At 43.7% G+C, this 15,170-nt stretch overlaps 1 protein-coding gene across 2 annotated transcripts in view; it reads left to right on the forward strand.

Annotated features, from left to right (window-relative positions):
• Positions 1-7,716, forward strand: part of LOC120051198 (cullin-2) — a 52,483-nt gene extending 44,767 nt beyond the window's left edge. Inside the window, exons 16-22 of one of the 2 annotated variants that reach the window (XM_038997926.1) lie at positions 1,978-2,055; positions 2,220-2,286; positions 2,917-3,011; positions 3,132-3,239; positions 3,404-3,505; positions 3,622-3,738; positions 6,985-7,716. In XM_038997926.1, coding sequence (XP_038853854.1) covers positions 1,978-2,055; positions 2,220-2,286; positions 2,917-3,011; positions 3,132-3,239; positions 3,404-3,505; positions 3,622-3,738; positions 6,985-7,116 — 699 coding nt within the window. In that variant the 3' untranslated portion in view covers positions 7,117-7,716. The remainder of the gene's footprint in view (positions 1-1,977; positions 2,056-2,219; positions 2,287-2,916; positions 3,012-3,131; positions 3,240-3,403; positions 3,506-3,621; positions 3,739-6,984) is intronic. The other variant, XM_038997927.1, reaches the window with a different exon arrangement.
• The last annotated feature ends 7,454 nt before the right edge of the window (positions 7,717-15,170 follow it).

A 15,170-nucleotide genomic window follows, 5' to 3' on the forward strand; every position in this document is an offset into this window, starting at 1 on the left:
AAAGCTACCGCAGTCATCCCCCTCTTCTGTTACAGACCTATATCAATCCTGCCCTGCCTTTCTAAAGTCTTTGAAAGCCAAGTTAATAAACAGATCACTGACCATTTCGAATCCCGCCGTACCTTCTCCGCTCTGCAATCCGGTTTCCGAGCTGGTCACGGGTGCACCTCTGCCACATTCAAGGTACTAAATTATATCATAACCGCCATCGATAAAAGACAGTACTGTGCAGCCGTCTTCATCGACCTGGCCAAGGCTTTCGACTCTGTCAATCACCGTATTCTTATTGGCAGACTCAATAGCCTTGGTTTCTCAAATGACTGCCTTGCCTGGTTCACCAACTACTTCGCAGATAGAGTTCAGTGTGTAAAATCGGAGGGCCTGTTGTCCGGACCTCTGGCAGTCTCTATGGGGGTACCACAGGATTCAATTCTCGGGCCGACTCTTTTCTCTGTATACATCAATGATGTCGCTCTTGCTGCTGGTGATTCTCTGATCCACCTCTACGCAGACGACACCATTCTGTATACATCTGGCCCTTCTTTGGACACTGTGTTAACTAACCTCCAAACGAGCTTCAATGCCATGCAACACTCCTTCCGTTGCCTCCAACTGCTCTTAAACGCTAGCAAAACCAAATGCATGCTTTTCAACCGTTCGCTGCCCCCACCTGTCCGCTCGCCCGACTAGCATCACTACTCTGGACGGTTCTGACCTAGAATACGTGGACAACTACAAATATCTAGGTGTCTGGCTAGACTGTAAACTCTCCTTCCAGACTCATATCAAACATCTCCAATCCAAAATTAAATCTAGAATCGGCTTTCTATTTCGCTACAAAGCCTCCTTCACTCACGCCGCCAAACTTACCTTAGTAAAACTGACTATCCTACCGATCCTCGGCTTCGGCGATGTCATCTACAAAATAGCTTCCAATACTCTACTCAGCAAATTGGATGCAGTCTATCACAGTGCCATCCGTTTTGTCACCAAAGCGCCTTATACCACCCACCCCTGCGACCTGTATGCTCTAGTCGGCTGGCCCTCGCTAAATATTCGTCGCCAGACCCACTGGCTCCAGGTCATCTACAAGTCTATGCTAGGTAGAGCTCTGCCTTATCTCAGCTCACTGGTCACGATAACAACGCCCACCCGTAGCACGCGCTCCAGCAGGTATATCTCACTGGTCATTCCCAAAGCCAACACCTCCTTTGGCCACCTTTCCTTCCAGTTCTCTGCTGCCAGTGACTGGAACAAATTGCAAAAATCGCTGGAGACTTACATTTGCCTCATTAACTTTAAACATCAGCTATCTGAGCAGCTTACCGATCGCTGCAGCTGTACGTAGTCCATCTGTAAATAGCCCACCCAATCTACCTACCTCATCCCCATATTGTTTTTATTTACTTTGCTGCTATTTTGCATACCAGTATCACTACTTACACACCATCATCTGCTCATCTATCACTCCAGTGTTAATCTGCTAAATTGTAATTACTTTGCTACTATGGCCTATTTATTGCCATACCTCCTCATGCCATTTGCACACACTGTATATAGACTTTCTTTTTTTCTATTGTGTTTATTGACTGTACGCTTGTTTATTCCATGTAACTCTGTGTTGTTGTTTTTGTCGCACTGCTTTGCTTTATCTTGGCCAGGTCGCAGTTGTAAATGAGAACTTGTCCTCAACTAGCTTACCTGGTTAAATAAAAGTTAAATAAAATAATAAAACATTACTGTATGTGCAGGTTAAGCAGGTTGATAGCATAAGAGAAAACGACACCCATCAAATAAGTATCCAATGAATTGTTTTCCTATAATAAAGGTTGTTGACACTGGAGTGAAATCGGGTAATTGGGTAATTTTCTGTGGTTTTATAAATAGAAGGTTAGGCATCTTCAGGCAGGTTTGCTGTGAGAACCTCAATGACAATGGTGGTGGAGATGTCTCACCGTGTGTGTTGTCTCGTTGCAGGCAGGAGCCTGGCCCCTCACACACATCTCTTCCTCCACCTTTGCCATCCCACAGGAGCTGGAGAAGAGTGTACAGATGGTGAGTAGCGGTTCAGGAGACTTAGATGTGGTTGTTTGGAGAGGGCATGCCCATAGAAATAACACTTTATTTCTGTGATTGCCCCAAGATTACACCTAGCTATTCAACAAAACTGCATATCTTCATCTGATGTAATTCTAACATGATTATGTTTTTCTCTACAGTTTGAGATGTTCTATAATCAGCACTTCAGTGGGAGGAAGTTGACTTGGCTGCACTATCTCTGCACAGGTATGTATGTGTGCGCGCGCACGCACGGCAGGGGATAGTAGTATAGAAAACCCCGTGCAAAATATGTGGAATTTTTTGTTAGCAGCAGTACTCTATTTTTCACTGAAGCTGCTACTACATGGAAGGCCCACTTGCTACTCACTGAAATCACATCCATAGCTCGACAGAAGTAACAGGATGATTATTCCATAGTCTAAAATGGATTGTGTGTATGCTCTGCAGTGTTTTATCCCAAATCTTCGTGACACTATTACATGTTAGTAGAGAGGCTCTGATTCTAACTAACGCTGCACCTGGCACTACTACTGCATAATCCATGAAATCCCACAGCGCTAAGACTGTAATAACTCCCTCAAAGCTTACAACAGCATACATACGTCAGGTGCAATCCCGACACTGACACTGCAGTTAACGCATTGGAACTAAATCCCTGTGTGCGTTTACAAGAATACCCAGAGAACACATCAGGATTGGGGATTACTTTTGTCTGATTTCTTCTTGGTTTTGCTTACACTTGAGAGCAGTTTTTTTGTATATACAAATACAAACCTGTTATCAATAGGTGGTGTGGCGAATAAGATGGTGGTACAGCATTGGTGATGACGATGATTGGCTCCTTTCTCTCTTTAGGTGAGGTGAAGATGAACTATCTCTCCAAGCCCTATGTTGCCATGGTGACCACCTACCAGATGGCGGTGCTGCTGGCCTTCAACAACAGTGAGACGGTGTGTTACGAAACCAACATGTTTAGTGGAAATGGACTGTTTTAACTGTGCCCTAAGCACTGAGCAAGTTCAATAACTGTGCCCTAAGCACTGAACTAGCTCTGTATCATATCCTAACAGGTGGGCTACAAGGAGCTCCAAGACTCCACCCAGATGAACGAGAAGGAGCTTCAGAAGACCATCAAGTCCCTGCTGGACGTCAAGATGCTTAACCACGACTCTCAAAAGGTCAGGGGTCAGATATCAGCAGCCACAGAATCACCCGGAGACCCAGAGTCAGCAGTGTCTTCTTTAGTGGTTAGATGGATTTAAAAGTAGCTCATCTTGGCATTTTTATTATTTCTCAGTCCTTTTGGTGGATACAATGTATGTAACTATTTTCTTGTCTTCAGGAGGAAATCGATGCTGAGTCCACGTTTTCACTAAATATGAGTTTCACCAGTAAAAGAACAAAGTTCAAGATCACAACGTCAATGCAGAAAGACACACCACAGGTACAGTACCCTACTACACTGAGAGCTCAGTCTGTATCCATCCAACAATGCAAACACCTATTCTCTGAAAGTGTCTGCCTCTGTTTAAACGTGTGTGTGTTTCTCCAACCTTGCAGGAGATGGAGCAGACGAGGAGTGCAGTGGACGAGGACCGCAAAATGTATTTACAAGCTGCTATAGTGAGAATCATGAAGGCACGCAAAGTGCTCAGACACAACGCACTCATACAGGAGGTGAGTTCAACTCCTGTCATATTCCACAAACCCATGTAGAAATAGCACCCCAGGTCTGTACTGTACATATACATGGTCCTGAGAGGGAGATAGAGAGATATCAAGGCTACAGGTTCAAGCAATGTCTGTGAATGGTACAGACAAGTTACTGTTCAGATACGATACAGAGCTTTACCTGCTAGTCCTGAGAGACCGGTTGAAACAAGGGAATGGAGAGATCCAAGGGTTTTCCTGAGGACAGAGCAGTCACCTGACCAGTCGGACTACATCCTCCCTGGTTTAGGTCTCTAGTCTAGCCCCTGGCTCTCTTCCTCCTGTGTTGATGTTCTGGTTTGTTGTGTCAGGGAGGTAAATTCCTTCCTTGATGGTGAAATATCATCTCTGAGGCCGGGACACAGAACAGAGTGATGTCAGGAATGAGTGTCTCTCCTCTGGAATGATCTTCGAACACGCCTGGGGACTAGGAGAAGGCTGCAGCACATTGCTTTCTGCTGTCATCATCTATCTATCTATCTCTCTCACTCACTCACTCACATATATCCTGTCTCCCCAACAACACAACACACCTCAAAACACTATTTTATTTTCCCTCTCTGTACTTTAATGGTTCAATATTTCAGTCATTGCATAAAATTAGGACTTAAGTGACTGGTTTAGTGGCGCACTCTCCCCACCACATACAGTCCCCTACATATACTCCAACATTTTGGATTTGAGATCAAATGTTTCATATGAGGTGACACTACAGAATGTCACCTTTTATTTAAGGGTATTTTTGTACATATCTGTTTTATCGTTTAGAAATGAAAGCACTATATATCTAGTACCCCCATTTTGAAGGTGTCATAAATATTTTGACAAATTCACTTGTGTAGTAAAGTAGTCAAAACTGTAGTATTTGGACCGATATTCCTAGCACACAATAGCTACATCAAGCTTGTGACTGTACAAACTTGTTGGATGTATTTGCAGTTTGTTTTGGTTGTGTTTCGGATTATGTTGTGCCCAATAAAAATGAGGAGAGCTTCCTGTCTACCAGAACACAGAGGGGGTTCTTTAATGGAAGCCTCTCCAACATAATCCAGGTAGAATCAGGCATTCCCCAGGGCAGCTGTCAAGGCCCCTTTACTTTTTGCAATCTTTACTAATGACATGCTTTGAGTAAAGCCAGTATGTCTATGTATGTGGATGACTCAACACTATACATGTCAGCTACTACAGCAAGTGAAATTATTGCAACACTTAACAAAGAGCTGCAGTTTCAGAATAGGTGACAAGAAATAGGTTAGTCCTAAATATTTCAAAAGCTAAAAGCATTGTATTTGGGACAAATCATTCACTAAACCCTAAACCTCAACAACATCTTCTAATGAATAATGTGGAAATTGAGCAAGTTGAGGTGACTAAACTGCTTGGAGTAACCCTGAATTGTAAATTGTCATGGTCAAAACATGTTGACGCAACAGTAGCTAAGATGGGGAGAAGTCTGTCCATAATAAAGCATTGCTCTGCTGCCTTAACAACACTATCAACAAGGCAGGTCCTACATGCCCTAGTTTTGTCACACATTGACTACTGTCCAGTTGTGTGGTCAGGTGCCACAAAGATGGACTTACGAAAATTACAATTGGCTCAGAACAGGGCAGCACTGCTGACCCTTAAATGTACACAGAGAGCTAACATGAATATGTCAATCTCTCATGGCTCAAAGTAGAGGAGAGATTGACCTTATCACTACTTGTTTTTGTAATAAAGTATTGACATGCTGATTGCACCGAGCTGTTTGTTTAAACTACTAGCACACAGCTCAGACACCCATGCATATCCCACAAGACATGCCACCAGAGGTCTTATCACAATCCACAAGTCCAGAACAGACTATGGGAGGCACACAGTACTGCATAGAGCCATGGCTACATGGAACTCTATTCCACATCAGGTAACTGATGCAAGCAGTAGAATCAGATAAAAAAATATATAAAAAAATTTCACCTCATGGAACAGCGGGGACTGTGAAGAGACACACACACAGGCACATACACGTGCACTCTACACACACATACACATGGCTTTTGTATTGTAGATACACTGTATATACAAAAGTATGTGGACACCCCTTCAAGTTAGTGGATTCGGCTATTTCAGCCACACCCGTTGCTGATAGGAGTATAAAAGGAGCACACAGACATGCAATCACAGACACAGACATGCAATCACCATAGACAAACATTGTCAGTAGAATGGCCTTACTGAAGAGTTGAGTGACTTTCAAAGTGGCACCGTCATAGGATGCCACCTTTCCAACAAGTCAGTTAATCACATTTCTGCCCAGCTAGAGCTGCCCCTGTCAACTGTAAGTGTAAGTGTATTGTGACGTGGAAACGTCTAGGAGCAACAACAGCTCAGCCGCTACGTGGTAGGTCACACAAGCTCACAAAACGGGACCGGCGAGTCCTGAAGCCCGTAGAAATCGTCTGTCCTCGGTTGCAACACTTACTACCGCGTTTCAAACTGCCTTTGGAAGTAACATCAGCACAAGAACTGTTCGTCGGGAGCTTCATGAAACAGGTTTCCATGGCTGAGCAGCAGCACATAAGCCTAAGATCTCTTGTGGCTGAATGGAAGCAAGTTCCCGCAGTAATGTTCCAACTTCTAGTGGAAAGCCTTCCCAGAAGAGTGGAGGCTGTTACAGCAGCAAAGGGGGGACCAACTCCATATTAATGCCCATGATTTTGCAATGAGATGTTCGATGAGCAGGTGTCCACATACCTTTGGTCATGTGGTAGTAGATTAGTGGCCTGAGGGCACACAATGTGTTGTGAAAAGCGTTATGAAATGTCATGTAATAACACTTTTTAAAATTCTCTATTGTATGTACTTTCCTAAATGTAGCTGGACCCCAGGAAGAGTAGCTCCTGCTTTGATATCAGCTAATGGGGATCCTTAATAAATATAAAGTTACTTTTTGTAAATATAAATAGCATATGTTTCTGGACACTTATACAGTAATGTGGATGCTACCATGATTACGGATAATCATGAATTGTGAGAAAGTTACAGTGGCACAAAGATCATACCCCCAAGACATGCTAACTTCTCACCATTACCAATAACGGGAGGTTAGCATTTTTGGGGGGGTATGATATTTATGCCTTGTAATCATTATTATTATTCACGATTCTACCAACAACAGAGTAACACAGGCAGTTAATTTCTCTCTTTCTGTCTGTCCATTTCTTCCCTCAGGTCATCAACCAGTCCAAAGCCAGATTTAACCCCAGTATCAGCATGATCAAGAAGTGCATCGAGGTGCTCATTGACAAGCAGTACATTGAGCGGAGCCAGAGCTCTGCAGACGAGTACAGCTATGTGGCATAATGGAGGAATAATGGCATATTAGGCCCCCTACCCCAACCTAACCGCAGGTTAAGCAAAGAACGACAGAGACCATTCTTCTTCATATATTTTCGGGCTGTTGCTGTCTCGCGTGCTCCCGTAGGGAGGGAGGGATGAAGCAGGACTATGTGCCTCCATCTTGGAAACAAACAAAACAAGTCACCCCAGACAGCCACCGAAACACGACACCTTCTGACCCCCCCCTTTCTGATTTTATGCTGTTTACATCACCAGTGCCACGCACCGTTGCGTCAATGAAAATGCCTATAGCTATCCGTGTGCAAAGCTGATAATACATTTTTTGTTGACTTAACCGAAAACAAAGAAGAATGGAAAAAGAACGAGTGAGCTGTGACATTGACGGAAATGTTGGAGACTAGACGTGGAAAACCATGCTTTCTTTTCTCACATTTGCAGGTTTCTTTTTTTATGTATCGAAGTTAGAAAACAATATTGTAATAAAACCGGTATACTGATAATTGTATCTACTTTCAAATGTAAAGAACAAACAAATTGAGGTGACAAACATGGTCCTGCTGCTTGTCAAATAAATAAATAAAAACACTGAGGGATTTTGGGAAATATTTCAAAGGATTGTGTATGTGTTAGTGTAGCCTCTGCTTCCAGGCCTCGCTCACGTTGTGGTAGAGGCTAGTGTCAGTGTGATGAGAAACTAAGGGGATGGATGGAATGTCTATCTTTATTACAGAAGCCTACCTCTAGGGGGAGTGCAAGAGGACCCATTGTTATGAATAATTATGGAGTTACACATTGTTACGTAACTTACAATGCTGCATTCTTGTATTCCAATGATGTTGACTGCTTGTTTGTTCATGCATGAGACAATACCAGGGTCCACTGTTTACAACACCTTACCAACCAGGAGCTGTACAAAACTCTGCCCAGGATCAGTGAGAAGATCAACGGCCGTATGTATCAAGCATATTGGAGAAGGAATGCTAGGATCAGGTAACTCCTGTCCATTAAATCCTATTCATTATGATCTAAAAGACTAAACTGATCCTAGTTGAGCACTCCTACTGTGAGATGCTTGATACATATAGAGCCAGGAGGCTGAGATTTGCTGGTCACTGTTTCAGCCATCCTGAGCAAGGCACAAGCAGTCATACTTTGGGTACCCTCTAATGGGCTCCAGAGTGGTGCAGCAGTCTAAGGCACTGCATCTCAGTGCAAGACGCGTCACTATATTCCCTGGTTCGAATCCAGGCCCTATCACGTCCGGTTGTGATTGGGAGTCCCATAGGGCGGCACACAATTGGCCCAACGTCGTCCTGGTTTGGCCAGGGTACGCCGTCATTGTAAATAAGAATTTGTTCTTAACTGACTTGCCTAGTTAAAAAAAAAAGAAAGTATAATGGGAGAAGACCTGGAAGACCACATGAAACATGCGTGGACAACATCTGCCGATACACTGGTCTCAGAACAACAGAGAGCTATGGCATGACATCCCATCCCCATAAGCAAGTAAGCACATTACTCTATATAAGTATTTGTACTGTGTATTGAACAAAAATATAAATGCAACATGTAAAGTTTTGGTCCCAATTCTCCATATGCACCAAAAGCTTATTTTCTCAAATTGTGTGCACATCCCTTTTAGTGAGCATTTCTCCTTTGCCAAGATAATCCATCCACCTGACAGGTGTAGCATATCAAGAAGCTGATTAAACAGCATGATCATTACACAGGTGCACACATCCGGCTTCACCTGCGGGATAGTCTGAGATCATCATTATGTAATAATGCCCTTTTGTGGGGGAAAACTGATTGGCTGGGCCTGGCTCCCAAGTGGGTGGGCCTATGCCTTCCTAGGCCCTCCCATGGCTGCGCCCCTGCCCAGTCATGTGAAATCCATAGATTAGGTCCTAATGAATTTATTTGAATTGACTAATTTCCTTATACTGTAACTCAGTAAAATCATTGCTGCGTTAATATTTGTGTTCAGTATAAATATCACCCATTTGGAGAAATTCATTATGGATATATAGCTAATAGAATTGGATTTTGTGTTCAGGAAGTCCAATGCTTTGTTTTTTTCCCTAAAATCTGATGAATCAGCAGTGAGCTCTGTACTCCAGCACTTTGGATTTGAAATTATACAATGACTATGGAGTTAAAGTGCAGAACAAGTAAACAAGTCTTCGGTTGACTTGGCAACACTCCCCTCCCTGCAGCAGCACAAATAAATATAATGAATAGAACGGGCTTAGAACCTCTAACCCTGGCAAAATGACTGGTAAACTCATGGGTGTCATACTTAGGCCGTTTGATTTGTACACACACACACATTTGCATTATGTTTCCGAGTAAGGAATTATTCAAACAATCTATTTAGAATACACTAACTAGCCCCCATTCAATGGTGTCTTCAGACATGGACAAAACTTCCCCTCTGAGGGACTATGTGATATCCATTCTTCTTTCAGCTAAAATACACTGTTTTGCCAGGAGAGTTGGTTGTTTTAGGACCATGGTTTTGAAATCAGGCCAAGTTACTGGGCTTTCCTTTCAAGGGGCACTCAGTAGATTTGGGCACATAGCTGTTTATGATATGCCTAGCATGACAACTTGCTTCGACTTTGCCATTTCACCAAATGATTCCTAACAACGTGCCTGTATAACTAGTGCTTTAAACCAGACCTGGAATTCGGCACTACTGATGAAAACACACACACACACACACACACACACACACACACACACACACACCCATCCCCACACACTCCCCCACTGCTCTCTCTCTGTGTCATGCTAGGATGTTTGTCTCTGTTGACAGCTGTCAGGGCTAGTCTATCTCTAGTGTCTGAACATTTTGCCAAACGGCCCTAATAGCTGCCAGCGTGGACTCCCTGGGCCAGCCCTGCAACACAGAGAGGCTGATTTAGGTCAGGCACTGCCCAAGGGGACATAAACAGAGGTGACATAGCCAGGCCCCCTGCTGGGATGGGGCTCCCCGTTACCTCCCCTCCTCTGTTACCCCCCACTCCCGGAGGCCCCGGAGCTTTCCAGGACCCGCTAAGATAACAGGCCCCGTCTCCTACTAGGGGCATATGGGACAGATATTGGACTGATACACACCGCAGGCCCACTGATTTACTGACACAGAGGAGAGGCTGGATTCTCGTCTTGTGGCCCTGAATTCATGAATCTGAGGTGTTTTTATTTTATGTCTGATGGAATAGTTGTCTGTGTCACGCATACCTTGGGATTGTATTTGCTGAAGTCAGAGATGTTTTAGGCTTTGTACAAGCATATCCATCAGATTTTTGCATGTTCTAATCTGACATGGTTGATTATAGTTATTATACCTTTTCTGAGGGTGCCATTGGCTTTTCTTATAGTCTTCCAGTCCAATGTCAAATATTCAAAGATAGTTTCTCTCTTAAACAATATGATTTTTTCAGGGAATTTTCTGAATTTGGTTTGCTAATCCTTGAATCTAGGAACATCCCATGTCAAATGTCACTATTCTTTACTACACCTGACCTTTTACACATGTGTAAAGCAACCAGCGAGCAACCATTTTTGCATGCCAATTAGGCCTTTAAGTTACTGGTAGGTCTCAAGTGGCCATACACCATGAAGCACTCTCTCTGTCTTATCTTCCCACTTCAATGGTTCTCTGAAACCTTCTCTGTGTAATTCCTCCCCTCCCTCTGCCTCAAAGTCGCTCCAAGGTTGGTGCTTCAAATTGCCTCTCAAATTGCTTCATGAGGAGAGCCTTGCCACAGCCTCAGCCTGGGTCTTAAACTAAGTTAATATATTAGATCTAATATGATATAGGCCTAGCCGGTATGCATGCCTCGTGTGCTGCAGTAGCGGTGCGTGGGTAAAATCACTGGGGAAGCCAGTTGCATGTAACAGACAAGTATATTTTCCTGACATTTTTAGACCACTAAACAACTATTGATTTAGAACCACAGTTACCGCAAGTCACAAAGAAAACAGGAGCTGCCTCAACTATTCCAGCACCATTTCAACTTCAACATTTCAACATCAACAAATCACCTCTGCCTAGTCTAATACCGTGACAACTAAAAGATACCAAAAACAATTTAGTCCAATCAACATAAGCTAAATATGATGTGGCTGTCCATGGTTCTGATTTCTGTTTGTGCGCTTGTGCTTTTGCGTGCGCTTGTGCTTTTGCGTGCGCGTGCGTTCGTGCAAGTAGAAAACATGTTGACTCACCCTACTTGTAGAGAAACGCCAATGCCACCCTCCTTTCTTTCATGTTGACGAAACGGACTATCACTCTATCATACAGTGCACGCTTTTATTTTTTGTTGTCCTAGGCTACTGGGCTAAAATGCTTGCTAGCTAGCCTAACTTCAATTCCACGACACCATTTTGTTGCTCCCAGCCTATAGACAGAAACCAAAACAAGAAACGCCCGTGCTCAGGTCTGTTCAACGCTGGTCCGACCAATCGGATTCCACGCTTCAAGATTGCTTCGATCACGTGGACTGGGATATGTTCCGCATAGTGTCGGACAATAACATTGATGAATACGCTGATTCGGTGAGTGAGTTTATTAGCAAGTGCATCGGTGATGTTGTACCCACAGCGACTATTAAAACCTTCCCCAACCAGAAACCGTGGATTGATGGCAGCATTCGCGCAAAACTGAAAGCGCAAACCACTGCTTTTAATCAGGGCAAGGCGCCCGGAAATATGACCGAATACAAACAGTGTAGCTATTCCCTCCACAAGGCAATCAAACAAGCTAAGCGTCAGTATAGAGACAAAGTAGAGTCGCAATTCAACGGCTCAGACATGAGAGGTATGTGGCAGGGTCTACAGTCAATCACGGACTACAAAAAGAAAACCAGCCCCGTCGCGGACCACGATGTCTTGCTCCCAGACAAACAGGACAATACAGTGCCACCGGCACGGCCCGCTACCAACACCTGCGGGCTCTCCTTTACTGCAGCCAATGTGAGTAAAACATTTAAACGTGTTAACCCTCGCAAGGCTGCCGGCCCAGACGGCATCCCTAGCCACGTCCTCAGAGCATGTGCAGACCAGCTGGCTGGTGTGTTTACGGACATATTCAATCAATCCTTATCCCAGTCTGCTGTTCCCATGTGCATCAAGAGGGCCACCATTGTTCCTGTTCCCAAGAAAGCTAAGGTAACTGAGCTAAATGACTATCGCCCCGTAGCACTCACATCTGTCATCATGAAGTGCTTTGAGAGACTAGTCAAGGACCATATCACCTCCACCCTACCTGACACCCTAGACCCACTCCAATTTGCTTACTGCCCCAATAGGTTCACAGACGACGCAATCGCAATCACACTGCACACTGCCCTTTCCCATCTGGACAAGAGGAATACCTATATAAGAATGCTGTTCATTGACTACAGCTCAGCATTTAACACCACAGTACCCTCCAAACTCGTCATTAAGCTCGAGACCCTGGGTCTCGACCCCGCACTGTGCAACTGGGTCCTGGACTTCCTGACGGGCCGCTCCCAGGTGGTGAGGTTAGGTAACAACATCTCCACCCCGCTGATCCTCAACACTGGGGCCCCACAAGAGTGCGTTCTCAGCCCTCTCCTGTGCTCTCTGTTCACCCATGACTGCATGGCCATGCACGCCTCCAACTCAATCATCAAGTTTGCAGACGACACTACAGTGGTAGGCTTGATTACCAACAACAACGAGACGGCCTACAGGGAGGAGGTGAGGGCCCTCGGAGTGTGGTGTCAGGAAAATAACCTCACACTCAATGTCAATAAATCAAAAGAGATGATCGTGGACTTCAGGGAACAGCAGAGGGAGCAGCCCCCTATCCACATCGACGGGACAGTAGTGGAGAAGGTGGAAAGTTTTAAGTTCCTATGCATACACATCACGGACAAACTGAAATGGTCCACCCACACAGACAGCGTGGTGAAGAAGGCGCAGCAGCGCCTCTTCAACCTCAGGAGGCTGAAGAAATGTGGCTTGTCACCAAAAACACTCACAAACTTTGAGTGGCTGCTGCCAACATACTGACTCATCTCTAGCCACTTTAATAATAAAAAATTGGATGTAATAATAAAATATTGGATGTAGTAAATGTATCACTAGCTACTTAAAACAATGCCACTTTATATAATGTTTACATACCCTACATTACTCATCTCATATGTATATACTGTACTCTATACCATCTACGGCATCTTGCCTATGCCGTTCGGCCATCGCTCGTCCATATATATTTTTATGTACATATTCTTATTCATTCCTTTACACTAGTTGTGAAACTGCTAGATTACTTGTTAGATATTACTGCATGGTCGGAACTAGAAGCACAAGCATTTCGCTACACTCGCATTAACATATTTTAACCATGTGTATGTGACAAATAAAATTTGATTTGATTTGGGCAACATTAGCTAGTATGTTGTTCAGTAATGTACATACTGAACTTCCATCCTCTAATGCCAGGGGCACAACAATGTATGAATTAATGGTTGGATCAGAATCGCTGTTATAATCATTGCCCAGTACAGGAGAATTAAGTCCAAATCCCTATCTCCATCAATGGCTAATTTAGGAAAGAGACAATTTTAGCTAGCTAGCCGCTGGATGACAACACAACGAGATGCAACAATTCAAGTTGTTTCTGTTAATGACGTATGCTCTCAAAGCATTTTGATTGGAGAGACGCCAAATCCAAGCTTGCTTTCCTTGGCTAATTCTTTATACTTTTTTTGTCAAGGGAAGCATTATCATCTCTAAGACACTCTAAAACACTACTCATCTCCTTGCAAGGGGATCAGTCTTTTTCACACAGACATAGCATTCCACAGAGGGTTGAGCTGCACTATGAAATGGAGAGGTCTGTGGACCTAACATACTCCATAAAGGCTCTGGAATGGAGGACAATACACTGAATAATGCATGTTCAAAAACTGTTCGGATTCAATCAAATCATTTGCGTTTCTGAGGAAATCAATTCTGATTTAATTCAAAACACAGGTCCTATCACGACTCAGGATATAACCCAGATGCAGACACAGGAGGCGGATGGTTCGGTTCTCAGAGTATTTATTATAACAAAGGGGCAGGCTGAAGGACAGGTCGAGGGCAGGCAGAGGTTCAAATCCAAGGCAGAGTGAAAAGGGGACAGAACGGCAGGAAGGCTCAGGGTCAGGGCAGGCAGAACGTTTGGCACCGGGAAGACTAGAAAACAAGCACTTGAGAACTGGTAACACACGGAAAACACATTGGGATGACTTGACGAGACAAGACGAACTGGCAACAGACAGACAGAAAACGCAAGTATAAATACACAGGGGATAATGGGGAAAATAGGAGACACCTGGTCGGGGGTGGAGACAAGCACAAGACGGGGGCAACAGATCAGAGTGTGACAGGTCCTACTAATCACCCTAACAACCCTAAACAAATAAAACATTCCGCACCGTCCTCTGCCTTTGGTTTGATCTGTAAGAAAAAAGTGTTACTAACTAACGTTAGCATTAACTCAGGAGCTAGCTAGCGATACAATCTAACATTAGCTTGCTAGCTATCTAGTTAGCTATATACTCTTCCTCTCTGCCTAAATGTATGTTAGGCAACTAGCTAAAATCTAAGTGTAACGCACATAATGTATCTGATGTTAGTTCGCTATTGAACTTTGAGTAATGTTAGCTAGCTTGCTTTTTCATGTTGTCTGTAATTAATGTTGATTTGAATCCAGCCATCATTTCCGATTTTTAAAATGTTTTACAGCGAAAACACAATATGTATTTCTATTAGCTAACCACAATAGCCAAAGACTCAACCGCATATTTTCACCATGTTTCTACCGCATAGGTAGCTATCACAAAACCGACCAAATAGAGATAAAATTAGTCATTAACCAAGAAACAACTTCATCAGATGACAGTCTTATAACATGTTATACAATAAATCTATGTTTTGTTCGAAAATGTGCATATTTGAGGTATAAATCATAGTTTTACATTGCAGCTACCATCAAAAATATCACCAAAGCAGCCAGAATAATTACAGAGAGC

Source organism: Salvelinus namaycush, chromosome 7, assembly GCF_016432855.1.
Source record: "Salvelinus namaycush isolate Seneca chromosome 7, SaNama_1.0, whole genome shotgun sequence".
Lineage (NCBI taxonomy): Eukaryota > Metazoa > Chordata > Actinopteri > Salmoniformes > Salmonidae > Salvelinus > Salvelinus namaycush.